The 26,376-nt window shown below is 39.3% G+C and overlaps 1 protein-coding gene across 1 annotated transcript in view; it reads right to left on the bottom strand.

The window, feature by feature from the left end:
* The window catches only part of LOC130045816 (complement C5-like), a 106,977-nt gene that overhangs the window by 73,094 nt on the left and 7,507 nt on the right, over positions 1-26,376 (bottom strand). The window contains exons 5-14 of the mRNA XM_056138699.1: positions 23,983-24,074; positions 20,670-20,752; positions 17,539-17,629; positions 15,113-15,227; positions 11,154-11,280; positions 8,125-8,240; positions 5,255-5,440; positions 3,071-3,274; positions 891-1,100; positions 625-774 (exon numbers count right to left, since the gene is read on the bottom strand). Of these exons, the coding sequence (XP_055994674.1) occupies positions 625-774; positions 891-1,100; positions 3,071-3,274; positions 5,255-5,440; positions 8,125-8,240; positions 11,154-11,280; positions 15,113-15,227; positions 17,539-17,629; positions 20,670-20,752; positions 23,983-24,074 (1,374 nt within the window). The remainder of the gene's footprint in view (positions 1-624; positions 775-890; positions 1,101-3,070; positions 3,275-5,254; positions 5,441-8,124; positions 8,241-11,153; positions 11,281-15,112; positions 15,228-17,538; positions 17,630-20,669; positions 20,753-23,982; positions 24,075-26,376) is intronic.

Below are 26,376 nucleotides of genomic sequence, written 5' to 3'. Positions count from 1 at the left end.
ACCTCAGATTATTTCTTTTGAGAGGGCCTTACAAGCAGTGCTCAGGGGCCCTGAGGTGCCACTAATGACAATACTCAGTCCCCTGAATGGACCAGATGATTCAGTGGCAGGCTTGAGTGCTGCTGGGTGTAATCAGGACTAAATCTTGAAGTGCTGGGGTTGTGGGTGCCATGTGGTACCTAGGATGGAATTTAGGGCCCTCCAAGCTATCGCTCTAATCCCTGCACTACAGATTTCAACAGAATGAAACCACAAAACCACACCAAAAAATCCCACTAGAAGTTGCCTAAACAAATTTTTCTATTGCTTCTACTATAAATATCTCAACTCCCCAGTTTCCAGACCTTCCCAAGTGATGTTGTATGGAGTAACTACTCTCATGTTCATATGTTTGAAAAGTGCTTTGCACTGCACTTGGAAACATGAAGAAGGATAGACCTTTGCTTTTGAACCTAACATGATGGTTTCCCCTCTTTATGGAGCACTGTTGGGAACAGATCACAGCAAATCACACCTACTGTTCCTTTAACACTTCCTCTAAAATCCTCTCTGGTGACCGGATCATATGCAACACATCCTAGAACTGCACTGCACACCAGTAACCAAGGTCATATACTACTTAACTTTTTCCATGGGCTTCTTGGTTTTCCTTTGGATTCCATAAATGGCACTATCTACTGCTGATAAAGCAACCCAGGAACTTGACTCAGTTACCAAATTCAGAGAAAAGCGATGACCTGGAGAATATGTTTCCGCACTTGGTGACACTTGAACCTAAAAGATCATTTAACAAAGATAAGGGTACTTGTAGGAGACAAAAGTTCACAAGTAGCTGCCACTACAGAAATAAGAAGGAAATTCCAATGTGAGTTGTAACACTTGTGGCTTACTTGGAGCTTGTTACCACACTTTTCTTCAATATTTAACCAAACGGAGTCGGATACTAATTCAGCCGTCTGCTCTCCTGTGACAATGTAATAGACCAGGAGTCGGGCTGAGGGAACCATGTTCTGTGTCACTGGGATGTTCACATGTTGAAAAGTTGAATCTGGGAGTTTCTTCCTTGTACCAAAGTTAATAATTTTTCCTTTGGATAGAACCTGAAAATAAAGAGTGCCAGCAACAATAATTATAGAAACAAAACCTTTGAATTAGGGTTTACTCGGAATAGAAGAAGAAATTTTGTTGTAGAAAAATAAAGTGGATGGGGCCTGAGCGATAGTCCAGCAGGGAGGGCATTTGCCTTGCATGCGGTCAATGGGGTTTGAACCTGGGCATTCCTTATGGTCTCCCGAGCAGTGCCAGGAGTAATTCCTGAGTGCAGAGGCAGGAGTACCTCTGAGCATTGCCAGGTGTGACCCCAAAAAACTATAACAAAAGCAAAAAATAAATAAAAGAAAGTAAAAGAAAAAGAAAAATGAAGTTGACTGGGGGCAGCGGTGGTAGGAAGGAAACTGGGGTCATTGGTGGTGGGAAATGTACACTTGTGAAGGGACAACTATTGGAATATTGTATGACTGAAACTCAATCACAAACAGCTTTGTAACTGTATAGCTCAGTGATTCAATAAAAATCAAAGGGAAAAAAAACTTCATGAGAAGAGAGAGAGAAGAAAAGAAAAATAAATTTAACATCTATGGATCTATTCTGGGGCAAGAAAGCTTTATGTTAACTTAGCCCATGTATTTCTCACATTGCTAATCCTTTTATTTCTCAAAATGTTGAATAGGGATATTAGGCTCCTGGTGTAGCTGCAGAGATTGAAGTTAAAGAACTAACTGTGTTTTAGTTCAAAAATCACATAATTCAGAAATTAGAGATTAAAATAAGAATGTTTATCTGTTTAAAGACATTACATAGTCACTAAAATCTTCTCTGTTTTAACATTTAAAAGAAAGGATGAGTAGGTTTAGTGCATCTTTTTAAAGATTTTCTTTGTTTGGTTTTACTTTGGGGGCCATATCTGGCAGAAATCAGGGGTGATTTCTGTTTCTCGACTCAGGGATCACTCCTGACAGTTCTTGGGGGACTATTAGCAGAGTCAGGGACAGAACTGGGGTAGCCTGCATGCAAGGCAAGCACCTAACCCCCTGTACTATTTCCCTGACCTCTAATAATTAAATTTTAAAGCCATAGGTTAAGTTCTAATGTGCAGATAGAAGGCCTAAAAATTACTAATCACATGAAGCCAAGAATCCCCAAAGATCCCTTCAATTACTGTTATAGAGAGGTCTGGTCTCAAAACATAAACCCTAACATGTCCTTGATTTCTTTGACTGCAAAAATAATATATTATAATGATATTTTCATGCCTTCCTCAAAAATGTCTTAAAAATCAGTTCCTGTTTGGGCTCACCATTGGAATAATTCATCCCATTTCCTACCTATTTGCTATGAAGCCTTCAGTGTTTCACACATATTTTTCCCTACTACTCACTGGCATGGTTGATTTACCACCTCTTTTTTTACAGAAGTTATAAAGTAGGGATGTGGCTGCCTGGTAAAAACAGAGCAGTTATGTATGACTCAACTCTTTAAGAACAAAATTTGGAGCCCTCTTTAATGCCAATGAAATATATGTATTTGAAAGAGATGTAGGGGAATGATCACTGACCATGAGCTAGAGAAGAAGTACTATGAGAATGTTATCAGGCTCATTTCTGTGAAGTCATCAGGATCTCTTTGGTGAAAGGAATGTCAGAAAAGGACTCAGTGATCCTAGCATACAAATTGAATGATGCTGGTGAAACTTTTTTTTGTAACTGTATGGCTCAGTAACTGTATAGACCAGGTTTTTCTAGCTGAGAATGGTCATGGAAATTATTCTCTTCTAAAAAATTTTGAAAAAGTTAAATTTATTAAAAAAATATTATAGTTAAGCAACATGTTTGCAATGGTAGTGAGATTTATAGTGTAGGTGTGCATGTTTTCTTTTAACCAGTTAGATAATGTTCTTGAAATGCTTTATAAATCAAATGTATCATTATAATGCTTCTTTGCTGGCAAAGGGAAATGCTTCTGGTAGGGTGGGGGGGAGAGTTGGATGCAAAACTGCCATTATTATACTTACCAAGAAATTATAGTGAGTTATTTTTTCAATGTATGGACTTTTGGGAGTAACAATAACATTCAGATCTTCTCCCACAAGCAAAGCCTTATAGTTTGCAGTCCAGTCAATATAGAGGTAGCTTTGACTGAGTGATGAATACGCTATTGCTTGATATTCTTTACTGGCCTGATTTCCTTCGGGAAGGTACGGGTCATCAGTCCTGACCTGCAAAAGACATTCTCAGAAAAAGACATCTGGTCTGTGATGAAACACTTTCTTTGAAACTTGAATCTTAAATTTAGTTCTTTGCTTTGTAAATGTTACATCAAATGCTAAAACACCCCACCTCCCCCCAAACTAAACATGATTACTCCGGTGTGTATACAGCTATGGCATCAAGTAACTTTATAAAAACAAACTCTAGATTATAATTGGGATAATAGAGAGTTATGGACGAGGGCAGGAAAGTCTGGTGGGGCAAAGAAAGAAAAATGTTCAGGAAATAACTATTAGTAGCTTGCTTGAAATGTCAAGGCAAGGTGGGAACTCTTCTTCCTTTAGGGTGGAATGGCAGAAACTGGGGGTAAGGGAAGGCTAGTAATCTTGAGGAGTGTGGGAGAGGAGTTACATGTGAACACTACAGAGATTCAGGGCCCACTTTCCTTTTTTTTAAAGACTATTATTTATTTTGATTTTGTTTTGTTTTCTTTTGGGACCATGCCTGGCGGTGCTCAGGAGTAACTCCTGGCCCTGCACTCAGGAATCACTTCAGTTGGTGATTGGGAGACCATATGGGATGTTGGGGATCTAACCCGGGCTGGCCAAGTACAAGGCAAGGTGATTGCCCACTGTACTGCCTCTCTAGCCCCAGAGGGCCGGCCCATTTTCATTATGAAATCATGGCACACAGAAGTACTTATAAACATGGGTGAAACAGAAATAATATTTAAGTAACATTGATCTTTGACTATCGTTGACTCATCTTTGACCCTAAATGGGATATGCACTGCCCCTATTTATTAATTATGGACAGGTTCTTTAATCACAAAAGAGCTTAGAAGCTGTTTTCTCAACCACAAAATGGCAAACATAATATTCTCTCAGGAGTTTTAAAGTGCTGGTTCATAGTCCTGGTGCCTATGCACAGAAATTTCCTAAGGGTCAGTGACAAGGTTATTCTGTCAACATAAAGGTTTTCTGCATCATCTAGGGCTATTTCCACAAGGGAGAGTCTGGCAAGCTACCCATGACATATTTGATATGCCAAAAATAGTAACAATAATGGACCTCATTCCCCTGACCCTGAAAGAGCACCCAGTGCAGCAGGGTTGGGAAGGACGAGTAAGGAGAGGCTGCTAAAATCTCATGCTCTTTGTGTTCCTGGAGCGAGCAGATGCCACTGGGCTACACCAGCACGGGACAGGGACCAATGGAGATGTTACTGGCTCCTGCTCGAGCAAATTGGTGAACAATGAGATGACAGTGATAGTGATCTGTTTATAATATATTCTTATTATAATATTTTTAAATCTTTGCCTCAGCAGTTTGTAAAAATGCCTCTGTTTTCATGGTTCAGTGGCATAAAAAGTTTAAAAGCCACTGTAGTAATAGAGCAGATTAGATAGGTATTCAATGTGTTCCACAAAAAATTCTTAGCACTCTGGAAGTGGATGGGAGTGAATAGATGTTTGCTATTATTGTTGACAAGTGTTATTTGCTTACCTAGTTTTAATTTGGGATTGGGAACTTAAATGTTCTTTTCTCAGAGGAAAGACTATTAACTGAGTTCTGAGGTACAATGGCTCACACAGCTGGAAAACGACACTTGGTATTCCTGTGGCTCTTAAAAGAAGAGAAAAGTGGTGTGTGTGTGTGTGTGTGTGTTTGTGTGTGTGTGTGTGTGTAGGGTAGAGGAGTCTACCATTGACTTCCATTTTGTAACTTCTAGATTCTAATATAGTCCTGTGTCAAAGAAAATAATTTCTTTGACATTAAATAATAATGAAAAATATTGATGTCTTCTTTAAGAATCATTCAAAGGATTAGAAGTTTGCCTCCCATGCACATTCTTTTTAGGTGTAAAATTGCGGAATTGTTCATTGGACTTTTATATAATATCTGCAGCATCCGTTCCACATGCTAGCCAAAACATACAGTCAAAAGTACAAGCTGTTCCAGAAAATTTAACAGAAGAACTGAGCTCACATTAAAATCCATCACTGTCACTCCAGATGGGAGATTAATCACAAATGAAGCTACTCCATCACTGGAAAGTGTTATACTCCTCTTTGGCTCCACATCATGCATTTCTTGATGTATGTTACTCATTTGTGCATTCAGGATCACTGGTACTCCTCCTACCAACTTGTCAAAGGAATCCTTAACTTGCACCTGTCGATCAGAACAATCCAAATCTGTTTCCACAGCTCAACATTTCTTTGAAAGCATTAACAATTCTGAAATACATGTTTCCCTCCCTACCAAAGTATTCAAGCTTGACTCAGTAAAAAAAATTGTTCTTCCCAGGATGGGAGAAGAATGCTGAAAGTAGACTATAGACCAAACATGATTGCCACTCAATGCCTCTTTTGCAAACCACAACACCCAAAAGGAGAGAGAGAACAAAGGGGAATGCCCTGCCACAGAGGCAGGGTGGGATGGGGGGATGGGGAGTGGGAGGGATACTGGGATCCGTGCTGGTGGGAAATGGGCACTAGTGGAGAGATGGGTATTTGATCATGGTATAATTGAAACCCAAGCACAAAATTTGTAAGTCTACAACTGTACCTCATGGTGTCTCACTAATAAAAATTTTTAAAAAATTGTTCTTTTCAGTGCTAATTAAATAATTTTGAGTGGATCTTCTTGTGCACAAAGCAGACAGAATATAAATACTATTTTATATGTCTGCCAAATAGGTGTAATAGGGCCTTCTGCCATTGAACATCTATAATTCATTCTTCACTTGAGATAAAACTGGATAAAGGATGGGGGCTGGAGCGATAGCACAGTGGGTAGGGCGTTTGCTTTGCACACGGCTGACCTGGGTTCGATTCCCAGCATCCCATATGGTCCCCCGAGCACCACCAGGAGTAATTCCTGAGTGCATGACCCAGGAATAACCCCTGTGCATTGCCGGGTGTGACCCAAAAAACAAACAAACAAACAAAAAAACTGGATAAAGGAGAAAATATGGCGATGATTAAAATTACTTATGGGGATGATTCTTCTGGATAAGAGAAAGAATGAATGTCAAAGAAAAATAAAGAGGAGAAAAGAATGGGGGAGATAGTTCAAAGTGCTGGAGGGAGATTTTTTAAGCTGGAGCCTCAGCTGAATCCCTGGCACTTCTTGGTCCCCTGACCACTCCCAGGAGCAAACTCCAAGTTAGGAGTAGCCTTCAGCACTCCAGGTGTGTCATTAAACAAGAAAAAGAATAAAATAAGCAAAAAATAATTCTTAATGTTCGCAGAGATGAATTTAATATTTTGTATGTGATATGAAGTATATAATACATATATATTTTGTTCCATAATACCATCACTTTAAAACATGAAAAATAGATAAAGAAAATATTAAAAGAAAAAATATTAAAAGAAATATTAGGGACTGGAGCTATAGCACAGAGGGTAGGGCATTTGCCTTTCATGTGACTGATCCGGGTTCAATTTCCAGCATCCTATATGGTCCCCTGAGCACTGCCAGACCCAGGCATCTCAGATGGTTCTCCCCAAGCACTACCAGGAGCGATTCCTGAATGCAGAGCCAGAAGTACCCCACTAAGCATTGCTGAGTGTGACCCAAAAGAAAAGCAAAAGAAAAGAAGGAAGGAGCAGGAAAAGGAAAAGAGAGATTGGGATAGAATCAAAAAGAATGGAGAGCAGTTACTCTGAGACAAGAAGAGACTTAAGTATGCACAAAGAGAATGTAGAGATAGAATAATAAGCACAGAAATACATATTCTGTGGAAATGCACAGGAAGCAACAAATTATGGTGAGCAGAAGGAGTTTGTTTTCCAGGAATGGAATCTCCAGATGAATGCTTGTTAAGCATCTGCCACCAAGTAATTTTAAATCTTAGTGTTTTTCGAACGATGTACTTGGGGTTTTATTTATAGATAATTGAATGCAGTGCTTATCTATCTCTATATTTATAGACTTCGTGCCAGGCTGTTTTCACTTGGGGCGCCCCAGAGTGGCACCCCGGAGCCCTCCCTGCCCCAAGGGACCCAGCCCCAACAGCAGACCTCCACTACCCAACCGCTCCCATGCTCTAGGCCGCGTTAGGGACTGTGAGGCACTTCCTATCCGTTTTCCATAATTACCACACCATATTTGATGGGGTTCAGATAGTAGGCAACAAATCACAGAGAGAAATATATAAATATATGCATCTCGGAGAGCCTGGCAAGTTACCAAGAATCCCGCCCACACAAGCAGAGCCTGGCAAGCTCTCCGTGTCCTGATGTATTTGGTTTGCCAAAACCAGTAACGACAACAGGTCTCATTCCCCTGACCCTGAGAGAGCCTCCAACTGTTGGGAAAAAAAAAACGAGTAAGAAGAGGCTGCTAAAATCTCTGGGCTGGGAGGAATAGAGACGTTACTGGCACCCGCTCGAGTAATTCGACGACAATGGGATGACAGTGATACAGGGATACAGTGATATTTATAGATAACCAAATGCCTAAACAGGTTGTAGCACTGTAGAACTGTCCTCCCGTTGTTCATTGATTTTTCTCAAGAGGGCCTGGTAATGTCTCCATCGTGAGACTTGTTGTTACTGTGTTTGGCATATTGAAAACGTTATGGGTAGCTTGCCAGGCTTTGCCGGGCGGGCGAAATACTCTCGATAGCTTGCCAGTGTCTTTGAGAGGGGCGGAGGAATTGAACTCCGGTCGGCTGCGTGGGCTGCGTGCAAGGCAAAATGCACTACCGCTGTGCTATCTTAACTAAATTCCGACATTGCCCTCAGCATTAAAGTTGGTTTGCATCTTCTCAGGCCTGTCCATATCCACAGGAGGAGAAAACCACATCCCCTCCCTCCCCGCCTCTCCTCATCCCCCACCCCACCTACCTTGACAGAATATGGAATCCCAGGCTTCAGGAAAAGAGGAGTAGCAACCAAATCCAGTTTGTAGGGAGAGAGAACATATTGAATGCCAGGAATTTCTGCTTCTTCAGAAAGACCACCTAAATAAAAGACAAGGCTGATTAATCTTTTTTTTCAGGAATATAATGGTTTGTGTGAGTTTCTGTTTATCTGTCTGTTCTCACTTATTCACCCTCACTCACTTGCTCTTCACTCTGTTCTTGCACTCATTCATCACTAGTTATCAGGGCCTGGGTCTTGATGCAGAGGGGATGTGCAGAGAAGCGTTCAAATGTTGGGAGTTACCAAAGCCACAGAGTTAGATACAAGACTTGTTAGATAGAGCTGGATTGAATTGGGAAGCAATAAAGGGATATCAATTTTTTATTAGTGGTCTGATGGTTAGTGGAACATGTAGGAAAGATTGAAAAGAGAAAGGGAGCGTAGAACAGAGACTGAACCTTAAAGGGGTCCACCTTTAGATTCCAGGGATATGGAAAAAATATCCAGGAAGAAAAGTGCTTGAGTAGAGAGCTCCCTTAGGATTCACCTGACAAGAGACAAATAATGTGTTACCCTTCAGATAAATATAGCCAAACTATTAAAATTAACACACAATTAATACCCCCCACCTCCTATTTTTGTTGCATATTCTATTCAATATTCGATATTACTTCTTCATGTCCCTATAAATATTCTATATTTTAGCCAACTGAATAACTTGTAATTCTCAAAAATTAGTCTTCATGTATGTTCCCCCCACACATGGGGTAACATGCTTTACCCCATTCTCAAAACCCTACTTATTTTTTTTAAGACTAATCATATTTACAATATTGTTCTTGGTGGTGAGCTCTGAAATAATATAATGCACTTTGCTCAGAACACACATGTAATTATTGTAACGAGTTTCTTTATTTACAAACCTTATACCTGAAACTAATTTCTAAGTCATTTTAGAGAGTTGGATTATATATCTTTCATATTTATAAGGCTATATGTTCAGCAATACTCTGAGTATCTCTTAATTATTGCTTTAACTGAATTTAATTGAAATAAATTGAGAAAAATATAAAACAAGAAGATTAAAATAACGTCAAGAGAAATAGCAAAAGTAAGGTCACCATCATTCTTTTCCATCTATTGAGTGCCTAACACATACAAGAGGCTAAATAATTACCAAATCATCTCAGTTCTTCATTTTGTTACTTAAAATGATATATTTAAAGAGATGTAAGGGAATTTAGAGTTCATCTTGTCTAACCTTAATTTTGCCCCAAAATGTGACTCATTATGGTTCAATGATGTGTGATTTGTTCAGGTTGGTTAGAGGTTTAATATAAGTTTGACAATATAAAGAACATTGTAGTCAGAACATCCTACAAGGAAGAAAATTTGATCCAATTTGTCTGGATTTGTAATAGCTATTACAGACGATTGAAGTATAATTGAGAGCTCTATCCATCCTTATTAAAAGGAAGTTAAGAAATAGTAGGTAGACTTAAAGAAAGGGAGAAGAAGGAGGAGGACAGAAGGGGAATGGGAAGGAGAGCAAGGAGGAAGGAACATAGAATGAGGATCAAAGAAAAGTGGAGAAGAGACACTAACATAAGTCTCTGCATATATTAATTGAATTTTGTTCTTATTAAATATATACTATTAAGGTATTCATTTTAGAGACATTAGGGCAATCCAAATTTAGGTGAATTTCTGAGTTTTACAGCTGAAAAGGGACCATAGAGAACATTTAGTTCACTGTACAGATAAGGAGATTAAAACAATAATGGCTGTATCTGTCATTTACATTGTAATCAAAAAATTTTTTCATATATACTATTTGATAGGGAGTCTTAGTAGATGAGAACATTGAGGTACAGGTTTTAAGACAGAGTTTGCAGAATCACTCAAGGTTATAGATTGGTTGCAATTATTCTATTTTTGAGTTTGAGACAACAGGGGCCCAGTAAATAGAGAGGGGCAGAAGTAGCCTCTAATTCTGCATTATATGATATGAAAACTACAGCTAACCACGACAGAACATATAATATTAAACAACAGTGCAATTCAGCACTATTTACAATAGCCAGAATCTGGAAAAAACCCGAGTGCCTGAGAACAGATGACTGGTTAAAGAAACTTTTGAGTATCTACACAATGCAATACTATACAGCTGTTAGAAAAGATGAAACCATGAAATTTGCATATAAGTGGATTAACATGGAGAGTATTATGCTAAGTGAAATGAGTCAGAAAGAGCAGGACAGACACAGAATGACTGCACCCATTTGTGGAATATAAAGTAACATAAAAGGAGAATAACACTTAAGGATAGTCGAGATAAAGGCCAGAAAGGTGGCCCTATGGCTCTGGAAGCCGATATCATGTGCTGGAGGGATGGAGGCAGGTGTGATGGAGAAGAGACCACTAAGTAAATGATGGTTGGAGGAATCACTCGAGATGGTAGATGTGTGCTGAAAGTAGGCTATGGACCGAACATGATCGCTTTTTAGTGCCTATGTTACAAACCATAACACCCAAAAGGAGAGGGAGAGTAAGAGGGAATGTGTCTACCACAGAGGCAGGGGTGGGAAGGAGTGGGGGTGATGGGAGGGACACTGGAAACATCGATGATGGAGAATGGCCACTGGTGGAGGGATGGGTACTCCCAACATTGATTGAAATATAATCACAAAAATTTTTAAGTCTGTAACTGTATCTCATGATGATTCATTAAAATAAAAAAATCAGTGCAATTTATTTATACTATTTATGTGCTATCTAAATATTATCCAAGAGAAAGTTTTGAAAAAATAAATTTGGGGTTGGAGAGAGTACAGAGAGCAGGGTTCTTGCTCTGCTTGCAGCTGACCTGGGTTTGATCCCTGGAACCATATATAGTCCTCAAAACCCTGCCAGGAGTGATGCCTGAGCACAAAGTCAGGAGTAAGTCTTGAGCATAGTCCAGTGTCCTTCCTCCCCAACACCCTCCTTCCTTCCCAGAAATAGAAATTTACCTGAAGATTCGATGACCGTTACACCAATATAAAGGTACTTGCCGTCTAAATCTTCTAGACTGTTATAGGGCAGTTCTTCAATTGCTTTTTCTGAGTTAAAACTTACTTGAGCAATTCCATTTGTCAACTTTTTAAAAAGGAAAAATGAACGTTATTTCAGAAAAGAGCTCAAAGGAAAAAATGAATAAAATCTGTTTCTATTGACCTCTAAGTTAGAAAGTAAATCAGAGTAGTGTGGATGCCCCAACTGAAGATTAAGCCAAGAATGTTAGTTTCTCATTTATTTGTTTGGCATTACAGACATGAAAGTATGGTCTTAAATAGTGTCTCAAGGCGACTTCTTTAGAGAGTCCCAGACAAACCCCTTCCAACCCCTGGGCCATCAACTATCTGTCAGAGCCTCTCAGTTTGTCTTTGTCCTTAACTAAGAGTTTTGCGGCTTCTAGGATTTTTAATTTGGCATCACTTCTTACATAGTTAAACTCGAATGTAAAAACATACAATAGGCAAAGGGGCTTCAACGTTGTCATTATGTGGTTTATTTTGTGAAAGAAACTTTATTTTTTAATATATTAAAATAATTTTGCCTTATTTTTACTTTTAAACTTGAGTAATTTGAGTACAGGTATTTTTGTCTTGTTGTTAAATCTCAGAGCCCATCATAGAATCTTACATTTAAAAGGGGCATTACATTTTATCTGAAAGAAAGAAAACTCTAAAAAATAAAATAAAGGCTCATTCACTGAAAATACAAACTCCATAAATGTGCCACAGTGAGGAAAACAGCAGAAATGCATATCACCCATGGTCAAATGTAAAGAGGACTCTAATCTATGTTTTAAGAACCATGAGCTCTTAATTGCGAATAAAAGAATTTCCCAATGAATTCACTGTAAATGAACTCACTCACAAATATTTATGGAGCAAGTACTTTTTATTTTTTATTTTTTTGGCCAGGAAACATACTGACTCTCAGCAGATAATGGGAATGATTTCAGTCCACACTCTCCACACTCAGTCTTTTGCAGAGATTGAAAGATCTTATCAGAACTTTTCTTTATGACATCTTATTATCTCATTCCTACTTTGGACAAACTTGCAGGCTATCGAATGTAGCCTGCCCACAGGGCAGAGTCTGGCAAACTCCCCGTGGCCTACCAAATATGCCAAATACCAGTAACAATGATGGGTCTCATTCTCCTAAAGAGCCGTGAATATAATCTCAGGGCTAGGATGAAAGAGACGTTACTGGGGCCTGCTCGAGGCAATCGACGATTAACAGGATGATGAAATGAAAATGAAATGAATGAAAGATAAGTACTTAAATCATTACAATAAGGAGGTAAAGGTTTCTTCTCAGACTTAGCACCCTTGACATTGGACAGGATTATAGGATAACATTAGTTTGTCCTTTCTATCTTGCCACACGGAGCTTAGGTTTATTGGGTTATTCCCATCACAGTGCTCCCATTCCTCTGTGCTTATTTGTAACCTCTTTCTTTGTGCTCTACTTCCTCAACCAGTCAATCACCTATATCTCCTAATCAGACTTTGTTGACTTGTAACTATTGTTTTTCTCTTCTCCTTAAGTCCTTTGCATAGTTAATTCGGAGCAATGTCCTTTTTGTATAGACACAGGAAGACAGCTAATGCTATGCTTTTGTAACTTGAGAGTTAATTGACTCCGAATAACATTACTCCTGGACATCTGTTCTTTCAACCTAAGCCTCAGTTGTCCTTACTTCCCAGCACCCCAAAAGCAGGGTCCTGATGAGGAACGGGATGGACCTAGGGCAAGTAGTGAGCTACCTTAGCATAGAAATGGGCCTGGCCAAAGTGCCATAATACTTAACTATAAGTTAAGAGCATAGTCATGGACAAATTCTATCATGATTCAAAAAGTAATAATTAGATCGGACCCTGTTGGGGTTAGGAATGATTAATCTGGCCTGAGCCCTGTAACCTGAGTCTATAGCGAGAGGTCCCCAGGAGAGCTACCCTACAAAATGTATCTCTGTGTCCATATAAAATAACTAATATTAAGAAGTAGAATTAAGATGCTAATTAAGATGCAATTTAAATTATTGAACTAAGGAGAGAAGAAACACCCTTAGGTGATATTTCCACCCTTGAGCCTGATGGGCAAAAGGAAGGGCTTTTGATATTTTGATGTGCTACCAGGCCTGGGTGTGTGGTTGCTACCACCAAGGGGGAGATGGTGAGAGACAGACCCAGGGCAGCAAGATGGAGCATGGAGAGATTAGCAAGGGGGGAACAGGGAGAAGAATGTGAGGGAAAAACGCAGGAGCAGACGCGTGGAGAGACTAGAGACACAGCTGCGAGATGGATTGTGGAGAGATGAGCGGGAGAGACAGGAGGAGCCGGGAATGAGGGGCAGTGTGAGACTGGAATGGGGAGCTTAGTTGAGACTGGAACAGGCGCGTGGGGAAAATGGATTAAACAGCGACTGATCATCAACCAGCCTGGACCTCGTTTCCTACTTCGTCTGCCCACGGCATTGGCAGTCCTGGCCCCATCCAGGAGCGGTCGTAGTCCACCAAACACAGGTGGCGAGAGAGAGCCGTCGGGGTTCCCTAGCCGCCTGGAAATTACACACAGGATGATTCTATGTAATAAGGGGCTGCTCTGCGCAGTAGAGAAGTTTAGCAGCATTTCTGGCCTTTGCCCATTCGGTGCCAGTTGTACCATCTTTCCTGATGATGACAACCACAAATACCTCCGGAAGTGGCTGAATGTTTCTAGGATGAAGAAAAATTACCCCTGTTTGAGAAACACTCTGACCAAGTGTGATATGTGCTGTGGAGTTCCAGGCAGGGGCAGTTCATGTAGAGGAGACTTTTACAGGTCTGTTTGCAGGAGAGGGGTTGCAATGGACTTACAGAACTGAAATGGGGAGGCAAAGAAGGGGCAGCAGGGGACTTTCCCCAGTATCCTCAGGAGCAGCCCAGTGGAGCAGTGTCCTGCCTAGCTGGAGGCAAGAGACACTACATGAATTTGAGCAAGTAAGATAAGCAATGCAAAGAGGAGGCTGGAGTTTACTGACCACGAGACAGGCTGTCAGAGAGGCTGGGGCCAAGGTGTGCAATAGGATAGTCCCTTGGGCAAGACAGTTTAGGACTTTTAAAATACAACGGGGCAAACAAAAAAATGTGCCCGGAAAGAAAAAGAGAATAGAACATTTAGGGTCTTTTAGATGTAGAAAGCAAGAACCTAGACAAAAATAGAATAGGAAACTCATCATTCTTTTAATGGTACCCACTGATTAGCAATGTGAAATATCCCAATTTATGCTCTTAATGTACCCATTGAATTTTGATGTGCTTACTAACTGGTCTTAATATCGCTGTCAACTTAGACAATAACTCACCACTGGGAACTAGGGTGGGGCAACAGTATTCCACTGAATAAATGCCCAGTTTGTGAGAGAGGGCTGCTGGGGTGATCCTAAAACTTGGGCAGTTCAAAACGTGTTTGTCTTATTCGGGACTGGAGTGATAGCACAGCGGGTAGGGCGTTTGCCTTGCACGCGGCCAACCCAGGTTCAATTCCCAGCATCCCATATAGTCCCCCGAGCACCGTCAGGAGTAATTCCTGAACGCACGAGCCAGGAGTAACCCCTGTGCATGGCAGGGTATGACCCAAGAAGAAAAATAAATAAATAAATAAATAAATAAATAAAATGTAGTTCCTCTTTAAAAAAAATGTTGGTCTCATTCTTTGGAGATGGAGGTTGAGGTGACAATCCAATTTTGCTTTAGACACCAAGGAAAGAGGGCTTTTTCCTAAGGACAATGAGAAGCCCAAGGAAGAGTTAATGGCTTAGGTTTTTGGTATACAGAAAGTGAAAGGTGAAATTTTCTACATTTTAAGTAACTTGCCATCTTTATCTTTATCATTTATCTTTTTCATTTATGACACATTGTCAGATAACATCTTACCACTGTGCTTCGAAATGCTTTTTGCATCATTTCTTTTTCATCATCTTTTAAGTCTTGTTTTATTCCAAAAGAGACATAAACGTCAGCCTCAGTGACTACTTTGTCATAAAAGTATCTGTTAAAAAAATAACACCATAAAACTGTTTTTGCTAACATGGTTAAAATAAAAAAATTCAGATCAAAGGATCACAAATACAAAGGACTTGATAAGCTATAAACTGTTTCCTTCCATGATCCCATTTCATCTCATGAAATCATAATAATAAAACTCAAATATGATTTTTTACTACCATATTCTAGTTGGAAAAATCCAATTTTGAGATAAAAAAAGACTCATGTCTGGGCCCTGTCCTTACAGGACAATCATTTCCACCATGATTTTGCTAACACTGGGGACTTGTTTCCTATTTTCTTTTCCATTTTTAAAGATAGAATGTCCAACCTCACAGTTATATTAAATGAATTTCCTTTAAAATTCTAACAGTGTATTTCTTTTTAAATTTGGATTGAAAGGAAGACTAAAAGGATCTTTCTGCAGAGCAAGTAATACTCTAGGAAAAGCTAACTTTCCTATTCACTGCTTGAACAAATAAAATGTCTATTTAAAAGAATTCTCTGTCAAGTAAGCCTTTTAAGTTAGCTTAGACTGACACTATTTTAGGAATAAATGCTAACAATAGAGGCAGTGCAGGGCATACATATTTTGAAGCACAGACTCTAGAACCAGACAAATCATGCAATTTACTAACTGTACAGTTTTGTATAAATTACTGAATATTTTATTTGCCTCCATTTACCCATTTGTAATATGAGCACAATAAAAGTACCTAACTCATGCAGTTTTCATGTTCATTGAGTTAATAAATATATAGAGTACTTTAACAAACTCCTGACACATATAGTTCTATAAACTGATACTGTTATTAATAACTGCATTGTTATAATTTTCAAACAACCTCAGCTTGTGTGGTAATTACTTGCAAAACGAAGCCCAATTCTCCACCTTTACAGAAACTTAAAAGGCTGCAAAGTGTGTCTGTTTTCTCTGGGCAGTAAATTGTAAGTTGCTTTGGACAAAAGAAGGTGATGGAATTAATGGTGTACTTCTCTGAAACCTAGTCCACTCCAGGAAGACTTTTATGCTCCTGTTTTCTCTGAACATTGTTGGGGATGCAGACTAGCCTGCTGGATGATGAAAGAACACTTCTGGTCCAACCAGTTTCATCACTTTGTCCCACTTTTTAACTCCCAGTTAACTCCCTGTACCAGCCAGCTCCATCTGAGCTGCCAAATGACAGCAGACACATGGCTGAGTCCCAGCGACATTATCCTGGTCCTCATCAGCAGAACTTCCCAATATGTGGTTGGGATGTTAAGGTACTGATACATTGTTTTTTTAAGTTTGGGTTTTGGGGCACACTTGACTGTGCTCAGGGCTTATGTTTGTATCTGTGCTCAGGGATCACTTTTGACAGTGGTCAAGCAACCACATGCAGTGCTGGGCATAGAAGGGAGTGCTCAGGGGACCACACATGGTGCTGGTGATGGAGCTTCAGCTGCATGCAAGGCAAGTGCCTTAAATGTTGCACCATCTCTCCAGCCTCAGGGTATTGATTCTTGAAGTAGTTAAGCAGCAGATCAAACCAATGGTACATCAAACTTCTAAAAATGACAAGAAGGGGTTAGGGAGATAGCTAGGGAGGTAGCATGCGCAGGACCTGAATTCCTGTACCAGCACCACATGTCCTCATGAGCACTGCTGTAGTTTTGCCAAACCCAGGACCACAACCCTGGGCCTGACCACTAAACTATATAGCCAAATATCACCAGAAGTGGCTTGAAAAGCCTCCACCCAAAATGATATAAAGGGCTGGGAGAAAGCTCAAAAGGGTGGAGTTCATGCCTTACATGCTTGAGGCCCAGAGTTCTATTCCTAGAACTTCCTGTCCTGTCCCCGAACTGACAGTGTGGCCCCAGAGGCCCCAGGAACACCAGTCCAGTCAACACTGCCTCAAAGAAGTTGAGTATTGTTGAATTGGCCAGAGCACCCTAAATCTGTGAAGGACCCTAAATATAGATGTCAAAAAGCAAAGTTTCATAGCTTAACCTCAGTATCGTAAATCATGCTTATTCCTAAAAAATGCACGGTATACTTAAATTGTTAGGATTTTGTTGCTGGTTGAGTTAGCCACAAAGCTAAAATTGGAATTAGTCTCCAATTCACAACAGATATTGCCAGTAAATCACAGGTTGCAGCAATAATATGTATTGAATCCCCACATTTCACACCTCAAATGTGCACTTTTATGTGTTAATTATATTTCTCAATGACACTGGAAAAAAAATAACATCTCAATTTGGGCAACTATCACCAACCAGAGTTGGCACTCAAATGAGCTGGATAATCAGAAAAATAATTTTCTTACCTTGCTTTTATAGTAATTTCAAAGTCATTAAAGTCCTTATATCCAATAAAATTATTTTCTGGTTCTATTGATACAGAAAAATGTGGCAATACTAAAGATGAAAACAAAGAAGCAATATTATCATTTAAATTAAAGTAACCTTTAAAACAAAGCAATAAATTCTACTTTCTGGAAAAGTTAGACAAATGATCCATCAACCCAATAATCAGTCACTTGATCATCTTTATTACACTCATAACCATCAGTATCTATAACAATATCTCCCACTCTACCAGAGAATAATCTAGTTCTATGTACTATAGACACTTCACTTTTACTTTGGACTCAGCACTTTTTATAGGCAATTGATAATTTCCTCTTCTGGAGTTAGGGTATTTGAAAACAAAAAACCCTCCCCCTTATTCTCTATTTATCTTTGAATATTGCTCCCATTCTCAACTTTCTTTCAAAAATTTGAGCAGAGTATATTTTTATCAATTCCTGTTGTATTGAAAATAGAAAAGAATTCTGTCTACAAGATCCACTCCATTCAATCTCCAAATAGCAATAAGCAACTCTAATTTCAGTCCAGAAGATCTTGTTTATAATTAAGTAGAAGAAAGATCATTCAAGAACAATTGCACATTGGGACAGAAAGGAAGGGTTTTTTTCCCCCTAATCGTATTTATGTCTTAGTTGTTCAAGAGAAAACAAGTTAACCTGTCAAATCAACATTGTCTTCATTTTATAGTTTACTCAGTTTACTATAGTTCCACTCAGATAGTTTACTAGGGCTTATGAATTCTAATTTTTTGCTTGCTCTGTGGTCACAAACCAGCTGTGCTTAGGGCTTATCCCTGAACCTGTACTCAAGGATCAGTCCGGGTAGTAATCAGGGTGTAATATATGCTGCCAGAGATCAAACTCAGGTTGATTGAATGCAAGGCAAGTGACTAACCTGCTGTACTATCATCCTTTGGCCCTGGATTTGAATTCTAGTAATCTGCACAACAATAGATTGGGTGGTTCAGTGACTCTGACTGACACTCAAGAGTAAGAGTAATGGTTTTCCTACATAGGGAATAGAATCCAGGGTCTAGTTCCCTAAAAAAGTGGCTTTTCAGTTGAGACTTGAAATGTAGGTAGGTCTTGGTTAAGGAATGAGGGAGGAGGAAAAGAATCTTTGGAGATGGAACATCAAGTGTAAAAAAAAAAAGAAAGTCACCATAGTTGGAGAGAAGCCAGGGGAAGCCTAATATAAACTGAGGCTGAAGGTGTACATTATTCAGGTGCTGCCCACGTCCCAGCTCAGGGCACTTGAAGGTTTTTATTTATTTATTTATTTATTTATTTATTTATTTAAAGGGGATTGTGTTTGTTTCTGGGTTACGCCTGGCTGTGCTTGGGGTTTACTCCTGACTCTGTGATCAGGGATTACTCATGGCAATGCTCAGGGCACTATATGGGGTACCGGGAATCAAGCCCGGAACATGCAAGGCAAGTGCCTTATCCACTGTACTATCTCTCCGGCCCCACATGATTTGTCTTTATGGATTTTCCTCTCACTAATTGTCTCTTTCTCTCCTATCTCATATTTTCTAAATAAAACTATTTTATCTTAACAAAATAAAATAAAGCTGAAGAGGAGGTAGGTAAGGGCCAGCTCAAAATCAGGACTGCAATTTTTGTTAGAAAAGCAACTCGGAGTATTGAGAACTTTTCTAGAGTTGAAATAATTTAGATTTTCATTTCACGATGATTTTGGTTACTTATTAAACAAGAGTAACTTGAAGTTAGAGGTAGTAATTTGGAGAGTTTTCAATAATTCAGAAGGGCACCTGGAGAGAATGAACTGATGAGGATGGCTGCAGAAAGTAATAGGCGGTTAAATCCCAGATTTTTATGGAACTCAGCAAAAATGCTTGGAGGATGGAAGAGTTCAATATACTGAACTCAATGCCTCTTTTGCAAACCACAACACCCAAAAGGAGAGAGAGAACAAAAGGGAATGGCCTGCCACAGAGGCAGGGTGGGATGGGGGAATGGAGGGTAGGAGGGATACTGGGACCCATGGTGGTGGAAAATGGGCACTGGTGGAGGGATGGGTATTTGATCATTGTATAATTGAAACCCAAGCACAAAAGTTTGTAAGTCTACAACTGTACCTCATGGTGTTTCACTAATAAAAATTAAAAAATAAAAACATAAGAGTTCAATATACTGAGAGTCAGTAATCTTAAATTTTACTTGCAATATTGCAAGTTTTTTTGGTCACTTATTATCTGTGAGTTGATTTTTCATACTTCTATGAATGTCCTGGGACCGTTAAAAGTGATTTGAAGCTGAAGAAAATTAAGTTTGCTATCAGAGTACACAAATACTCAAACAACAAATAAGAAATAACAAGATTAAGCTAGTATAAGTGTTATGCTATCTTATATATTTTATATATGCTACTCTCAATCCATCAATATGATTGATTTCAAAATAAAAGTGTCATAAATTTCCAAATGAGCACAGGGACTTGTGAAGCAGAAGATACATAGCTATGGTGCAGGGCTAAAGAATTCCATTTGTTCTTGTTCTGTCACTAATTAGGCATCATTATTTGGGCAACTCATTTATTCAACTTACTGGTTTCCAATCACTTCATCACTGATTGTTTTATTTTCTTCTAAAAACATAATTCTGCCAAGGACTTTAGCTTGCTCAAACTCTTCCAGGGATTAGACCTTTTCCGACTCTATGGTGAGGAACGCTAAGTGTAGAGAAGTTGGTGTGCCGAGATTACGGGAATTAGTGTACAGACATTTCCACCAGCTCTGTCCGGAGTACAGCCAGACATGATGGGGGTGGGGGTGGGGCTGCCTCATCTTTAGCTGGGTGTGCTTGCACACAGAATACATTTAGTGAAAAGAATGATCACAAAAACACTGATTTGGGGCTGGAGTGATAGCACATCTCTGTGTGTAGGGAGTTTGCCTTGCACGCCTCCGACCGGGGTTCTTTTCCCAGCATCCCATATGGTCCCCTGAGCACCGCCAGGGGTAATTCCTGAGTGCAGAGCCAGGAGTAACCCCTGAGCATCTCGGGGTGTGATCCCCCCCAAAAAAACACTGATTTTGGGTAAACCTCTAATTGTGAGAAATTACCATATTCTTTAACTTCAAAATAGGTGGTTCCAACTGTTGAATAGTCCTCTTTATATTTAGCTCGGATTGTCCACACACCGTATCTGTGGAAAATGTACACAATTATGGATGTCATAAAATAGTTTTAATTTACACAGAGGAAATTGAATCAAGTTCTATTTTACCTTATTAATGGAGGGGTTAGGGGGGAGGGGTTAGGGGAGAAGATCTAGAGGTGATCTAGAGAGAACTCTGGAGGATTTGGGGGACTTTGGTGTTGCTGGGGAACAGTGACTTTACATCAACACCATAAATGTTAACACTATTGTAACCTTGTTGCCTAAACTATAGCAACAACAACAAAAAATATTGTTTGAAAAAGGGAAAAAAATAAAAAGACCTATATAGCCTAGTTAATATATTTTATTTGCAACAGTTTTTTAAACAATAAAAAACAGTGTTTTCAGGAATTTACAAAATTTTGTTTTTGTTTATTTACTTAGGCTTTTTGTGTCACACCTGGGGATGCTCAGGGGTTACTCCTGCCTCAGCACTCAGGAATTACTCCTGATGGTGCTTGGGGGACCATATGGGATGCGGGGATCAAAACAAGTTCGGCTGCATGCCAGGCATGCAGTATACCCTACCCGCTATACTATCGCTCCATCCCCAGAAATTTAGTTTTTGTAAGTAGCTTTTTGTATGCATAATAATAATAATAATAATTATTATTATTTTTATTTTGGGTCACACCCAGCGATGTACAGGGGTTACTCCTGGTTCATGCACTCAGGAATTATTCTTGGCAGTGCTTGGGGGACCATATGGGATGCTGGGAATTGAACCCGGGTTGGCTGTGTGCAAGGCAAACACTCTACCCGCTGTGCTATTGCTCCAGCCCCTGTAGCATTATTTTTAAAGGTATTTTATCTTAGTGTAACTAAGCTCCAGCGTAAAAAAATATTTTAAGAGTCATAACTTTTCTTGTTGTTACTGTTTTTGACATATCGAATAGCTTGCCAGGCTTTGCCATGTGAGTGAGATACTCTCGGTAGCTTGCCAGGCTCTCCAAAAAGGGCGGAGGAATCGAACTCAGGTCAGCCAGGTCGTATTCGATATGCCAAAAACAGTAACAAGAAGTCTCACAACTTGTTGTGAGACATTACTGGTGCCCACTCGAGTAAATCGATGAATAACAGGAGGACAGTGCTACAGTGATACACAACTTTTCAGGTGAAAGATGTTAATTATATTGTTAAACTAAATATATAAATATACTGTAAAAATGGGCTAGAGCGATAGCACAGCAGTAGGGCGTTTGCCTTGCACGCAGCCAACGTGGCTGACCCGATTTCGATTCCTCCGCCCATCTCAGAGAGCCCGGCAAGCTACAGAGAGTATCTTGCCCGCCCCGGCAGAGCCTGGCAAGCTACCCATGATGTATTTGATATGCCAAACACAGTAACAATAAAGTCTCCAATGGAGATGTTACTGGGCCCGCTCAAGCAAATCGATGAACAACGGGAGGACAGTGACAGTGACAGTGACTGTAAATATTGATATACATGTATAAATACATTAGAATAAAATAAAAATAAAATCCATAATTATATTTCTAGAAACATAATAAAGACTGTCTATCAAGATGATAACATTTATATATCACATAACAAAGTATTTCCTCCGCCCCTCTCGGAGAGCCCGGCAAGCTACCGAGAGTATTGGATATGCCAGACACAGTAACAACAAAGTCTCCAATGGAGACGTTACTGGGCCCGCTCGAGCAAATCGACGATCAACGGGAGGGCCTTTACCTTTACCTTTACCTTTATAACAAAGTATGGTTTGCTTAAAAAGGAAAATTTCAGAAATATTTACTAAGCACTAAATTAAGCACTGGAATAAAAATGAACAATGCAAGTTGAAACACATTCTAAGCAGAGAGCAGCATGTGCAAAAGTACTGGGATATGAGGTAACCAGTCATGAGAGGCAACCAGGTCTGATTCATAATCAGTGACTGCAAATGGTGTAAGGTGAAGTTGGAAAACTGGGAAAAGTTATACAAAAGGACAGATTCTATTCTGTGTTGTAGAGTTCCTAGTATTTTCAAGGAAGAGCAATATTTAAAAATTACCCGAATTACTCAAATCTCTCACTTTTATCCAGATTTCTAGAAAATCTCCAGTACAGAGAGAACTATCTGGAAACTCCCTTTCCGAGAATATTGCAATATGATCACAAAATGTCACTGTCACTGTCCTCCCATTGTTCATCTATTTGTTAGAGCAAGCGCAGTAATGTCTCCATCGTGACACTTGTTGTTACTGTGTTTGGCATATCAAATACGTCAGGAGTAGCTTGCCAGGCTTTGTCGTGCGGGCGAGATACTCTCAGTAGCTTGCTGGGCTCTCCGAGAGGGGTGGAAGAATCGAACTCGGGTCAGCCATATTGGCCGCTTGCAAGGCAAACACCCTACCCACTGTACTATCACTCCAGCCCCAATCACAAAAAGATTTGATTTTAAAGTTCTAATGTCATCATTTGTAGTTGATATCAATTGTCCTACTCTTTTTCTTGGAGGATGGTGGATTCTTCATTTCTGTTTTGCATCTGTCTCTTTTTTCTTTGAACATGCTGGGAGTGTACATTAAATATGCATTACATGGGATTCTGTTAAAGGTATCTTAATCCTTTAGCATGAGACCAATGGGTTAAATGGCCTAAAGAAACTCTCTCTCTCTTGAAAACTGTCTTTGGATAATCTATGAAAATACTAGAAAGGAATGATACTATGGTCAATAAGTTCAAGGATATACAAAGATGGCTCTCAGAACACACAGCCTTTTCCACTGATTGTCTAGATTTCGTGAAGGAGGTTTGGATGAAAAATAGCATGGGGACTGGTTTTGCCTATTGACATGTTAATTTCTATTTCTATGTATAAAGAGAACTGCAGATGGGAAGTAATGGATACTTCACCAATTAAGTAATGAACCTCACTAATCACTAGAAAAGGTGGAACATCTCCTTTCTCTCATGAAGGCTTGGTTAACACTAGGTGGTTTCATTTGACTCAGGGGAAAGTTTCATAACAAGGTAAAGGTAAAGGTAAAGGCCCTCCCGTTGATGGTCGATTTGCTCGAGCGGGCCCAGTAACGTCTCCATTGGAGACTTTGTTGTTACTGTGTCTGGCATATCGAATACTCTCGGTAGCTTGCCGGGCTCTCCGAGAGGGGCGGAGGAATCGAACTCGGGTCGGCCATGTTGGCCGCTTGTAAGGCGAACGCCCTACCGCTGTGCTATCAGATCAGATAACAAATATTGTAAAATACTTAGGATGTGATGGAATCTTGAAGTCAGGAAAAGAGATGATTCCAGTGTAATCCTTTTCTTCTACGATGTCAACTTCTGATCCTTCAGGATCCTTTGAATAAAAACAAATAAAGAAGCAAACAAAAAACCCAAAATCTTATAAGAACCCAAACCACATAAAAAATTTACTTGGTTATATACTATTTTGCTTTACAAGAATCTAAGCAGAGGTACATCAACAAAATGTTGTGGAAGCCAAGTATGGTTAATTTAAACAATTTCTCTCCTTTTTGTGCTTTTTAGGCTGTCTTCCCTCTCTTACACACACACACACACACACACACACACACACACACACACATACACACACACACACATGCTCCATATCAATATCCAGAGTATGCTAGTCCCAATTGTCTGGAAGAAACTCCTCTATTTTATAACAAAAAATAAGTGTATCAATAATTGTTCTAATTTGAATACATGAACATTTTAACATGTGAACTTAGAAGCTTTCTAGACTCTAGAATCTAAATTAAATTTCATATCTGTTCATTTGAAGTTTCCAAAGCAAATATATTATAGAATTCATTTTTTAAGCCAGATAATTCATAACCACAGTAGGGATCTTTTGAAATTGAAGTGTCCAAAGTGGTTAAACAGACTTGGAAATTTTCATAGCAATTTGCCTTAAAGTTCCTTTTGTGTGTGGACTGGAAAATTATTAAATTGGAATGTTTCACTCTCTTCAGATGATAATATGTAGAAGCCAGTTTTGTTCTTAGTTCATAAATTTTCCATGATGAGCAGTGACTGTGAAGTGTGAAGTCAGGGATTTAGAATTTTTTTTTTTTTGAGTTACAAAGGTTTGTTTCTGGCAAGACTGAGAATCATAGCAGAATGTCTTCCTGGTTATTCTTCCTCCTCTGTAGGATGTCATGCATATTGCTTCTAGCATGCTGGCTTCTCATACGCTATTTTTGAGATAATTTCTGCACAGACTCAGCTTTATTCTGAGCTCAGATTCATAAATATTTTTCCTAGGGCTCTCATAGCTTTCTTCCTGGGCTATCTTATTCTTCTCACTTTTTTTTTTTTTTTTTAGAAACACCATGAAGTACAGTTGTAGACTTACAAACTTCCGTGCTTGGGTTTCAGTTATACAATGATCGAGTACCCAGCCCTCCACCATTGCCAGTTCTCCACCGCCAATGATCCCAGAAGCCCTCCCAACCCCACCCCCCACCCTCCCCTCACCTCCGGCCTGCCTTTGTGGCCGGGCATTCCCTTTTGCTCTCTTTCCTTTAGGGTGTTGTGGTTCGCAATTCCTTCTCACTTCTGACTCTATGCTCCACTGTTTCCTTCCCACCATCTCTCCTGCTTCTTCTGCAATTATCTAAATTCTACTTTATCCCTTGTTCTCTTTGAATCCTGAAGCTTACAGGAATGGTTATCAACCACTATCTTGGAATACTTTGATGTTTCACAATAAAGTCATTATAAATGAGATATATGTAAATGTTTATGATTTTTTTAGTTATAAGGAATTCAAAGGTATCCCTGTGTATTATTTTGCACCTGCATTCTGATAAACTTTTAAATAAAGCAGAGACAAGCTGCAATAGCATACAGTGACGGAACATTAATTACTAGCTTACATAAATGAGAAGTTATTCAAATTTTTATTTCTATTTCTATGTATAAAGAGAACTGCAGATGAGAGGTAATGGATACATTCTCCCTGCAGTACTGAATATCACAAATCATTAGAAAAGATAGAACATTTCCTTTCTCTCAAGAAGGCATGGTTAAGACTAGGTGGCTACAAATTTCAGAGGGTTGTGAAACAAACCAGGTAAGACCAGGGAAGTTTTTTTGCATTTCATATATATGCATATATGTAATTTTCTCTGTATATGTATATGTCATAGTGGATCAATAGGGACAGCTGCTGATCCTGTCTCCTGGTTTAGCAATGCTTTTCACGTGTTAGTTATTAAACTCCAAGTCCATTAATTCTAAGCGCTCTGAACTGTGATTATTGATTTTTGAATAGTACAAGTAAAACCTTCCTATCTAATGTGCATTCAATAATTATTAATGATAGATGTTCTTTTTTTGTTTCTTGGGATACACCTGGTAGTGGTTACCCCTGCTCTGTGCTCAAAGGTCACTGCCTATGCTGTGCTCAATTCTGGTGGTGCTGGGAGGCCTGTGCTCAGTCCATTGAGCATCTCTCTGTCCTGTAACTGATCTTCTTTAAAAAAGAAGTCACAAAGATACATTTAAAATCATTAGTTGAAAAAATGTAATTTTCACAATCTTGTTACATGTTCTTTTAGAGAAATATATCTGTATGCATATATGTCAGAGTGGTTCAGCAATCATCATTGATCCACTCTGACATAGATGCA

This window comes from Sorex fumeus, unplaced genomic scaffold (genome assembly GCF_029834395.1).
Source record: "Sorex fumeus unplaced genomic scaffold, SorFum_2.1 ptg000129l, whole genome shotgun sequence".
NCBI lineage: Eukaryota > Metazoa > Chordata > Mammalia > Eulipotyphla > Soricidae > Sorex > Sorex fumeus.
The sequence above is the reverse complement of the archived record's forward strand: the minus strand, read 5'-3'. Positions and strand labels throughout refer to the sequence as shown.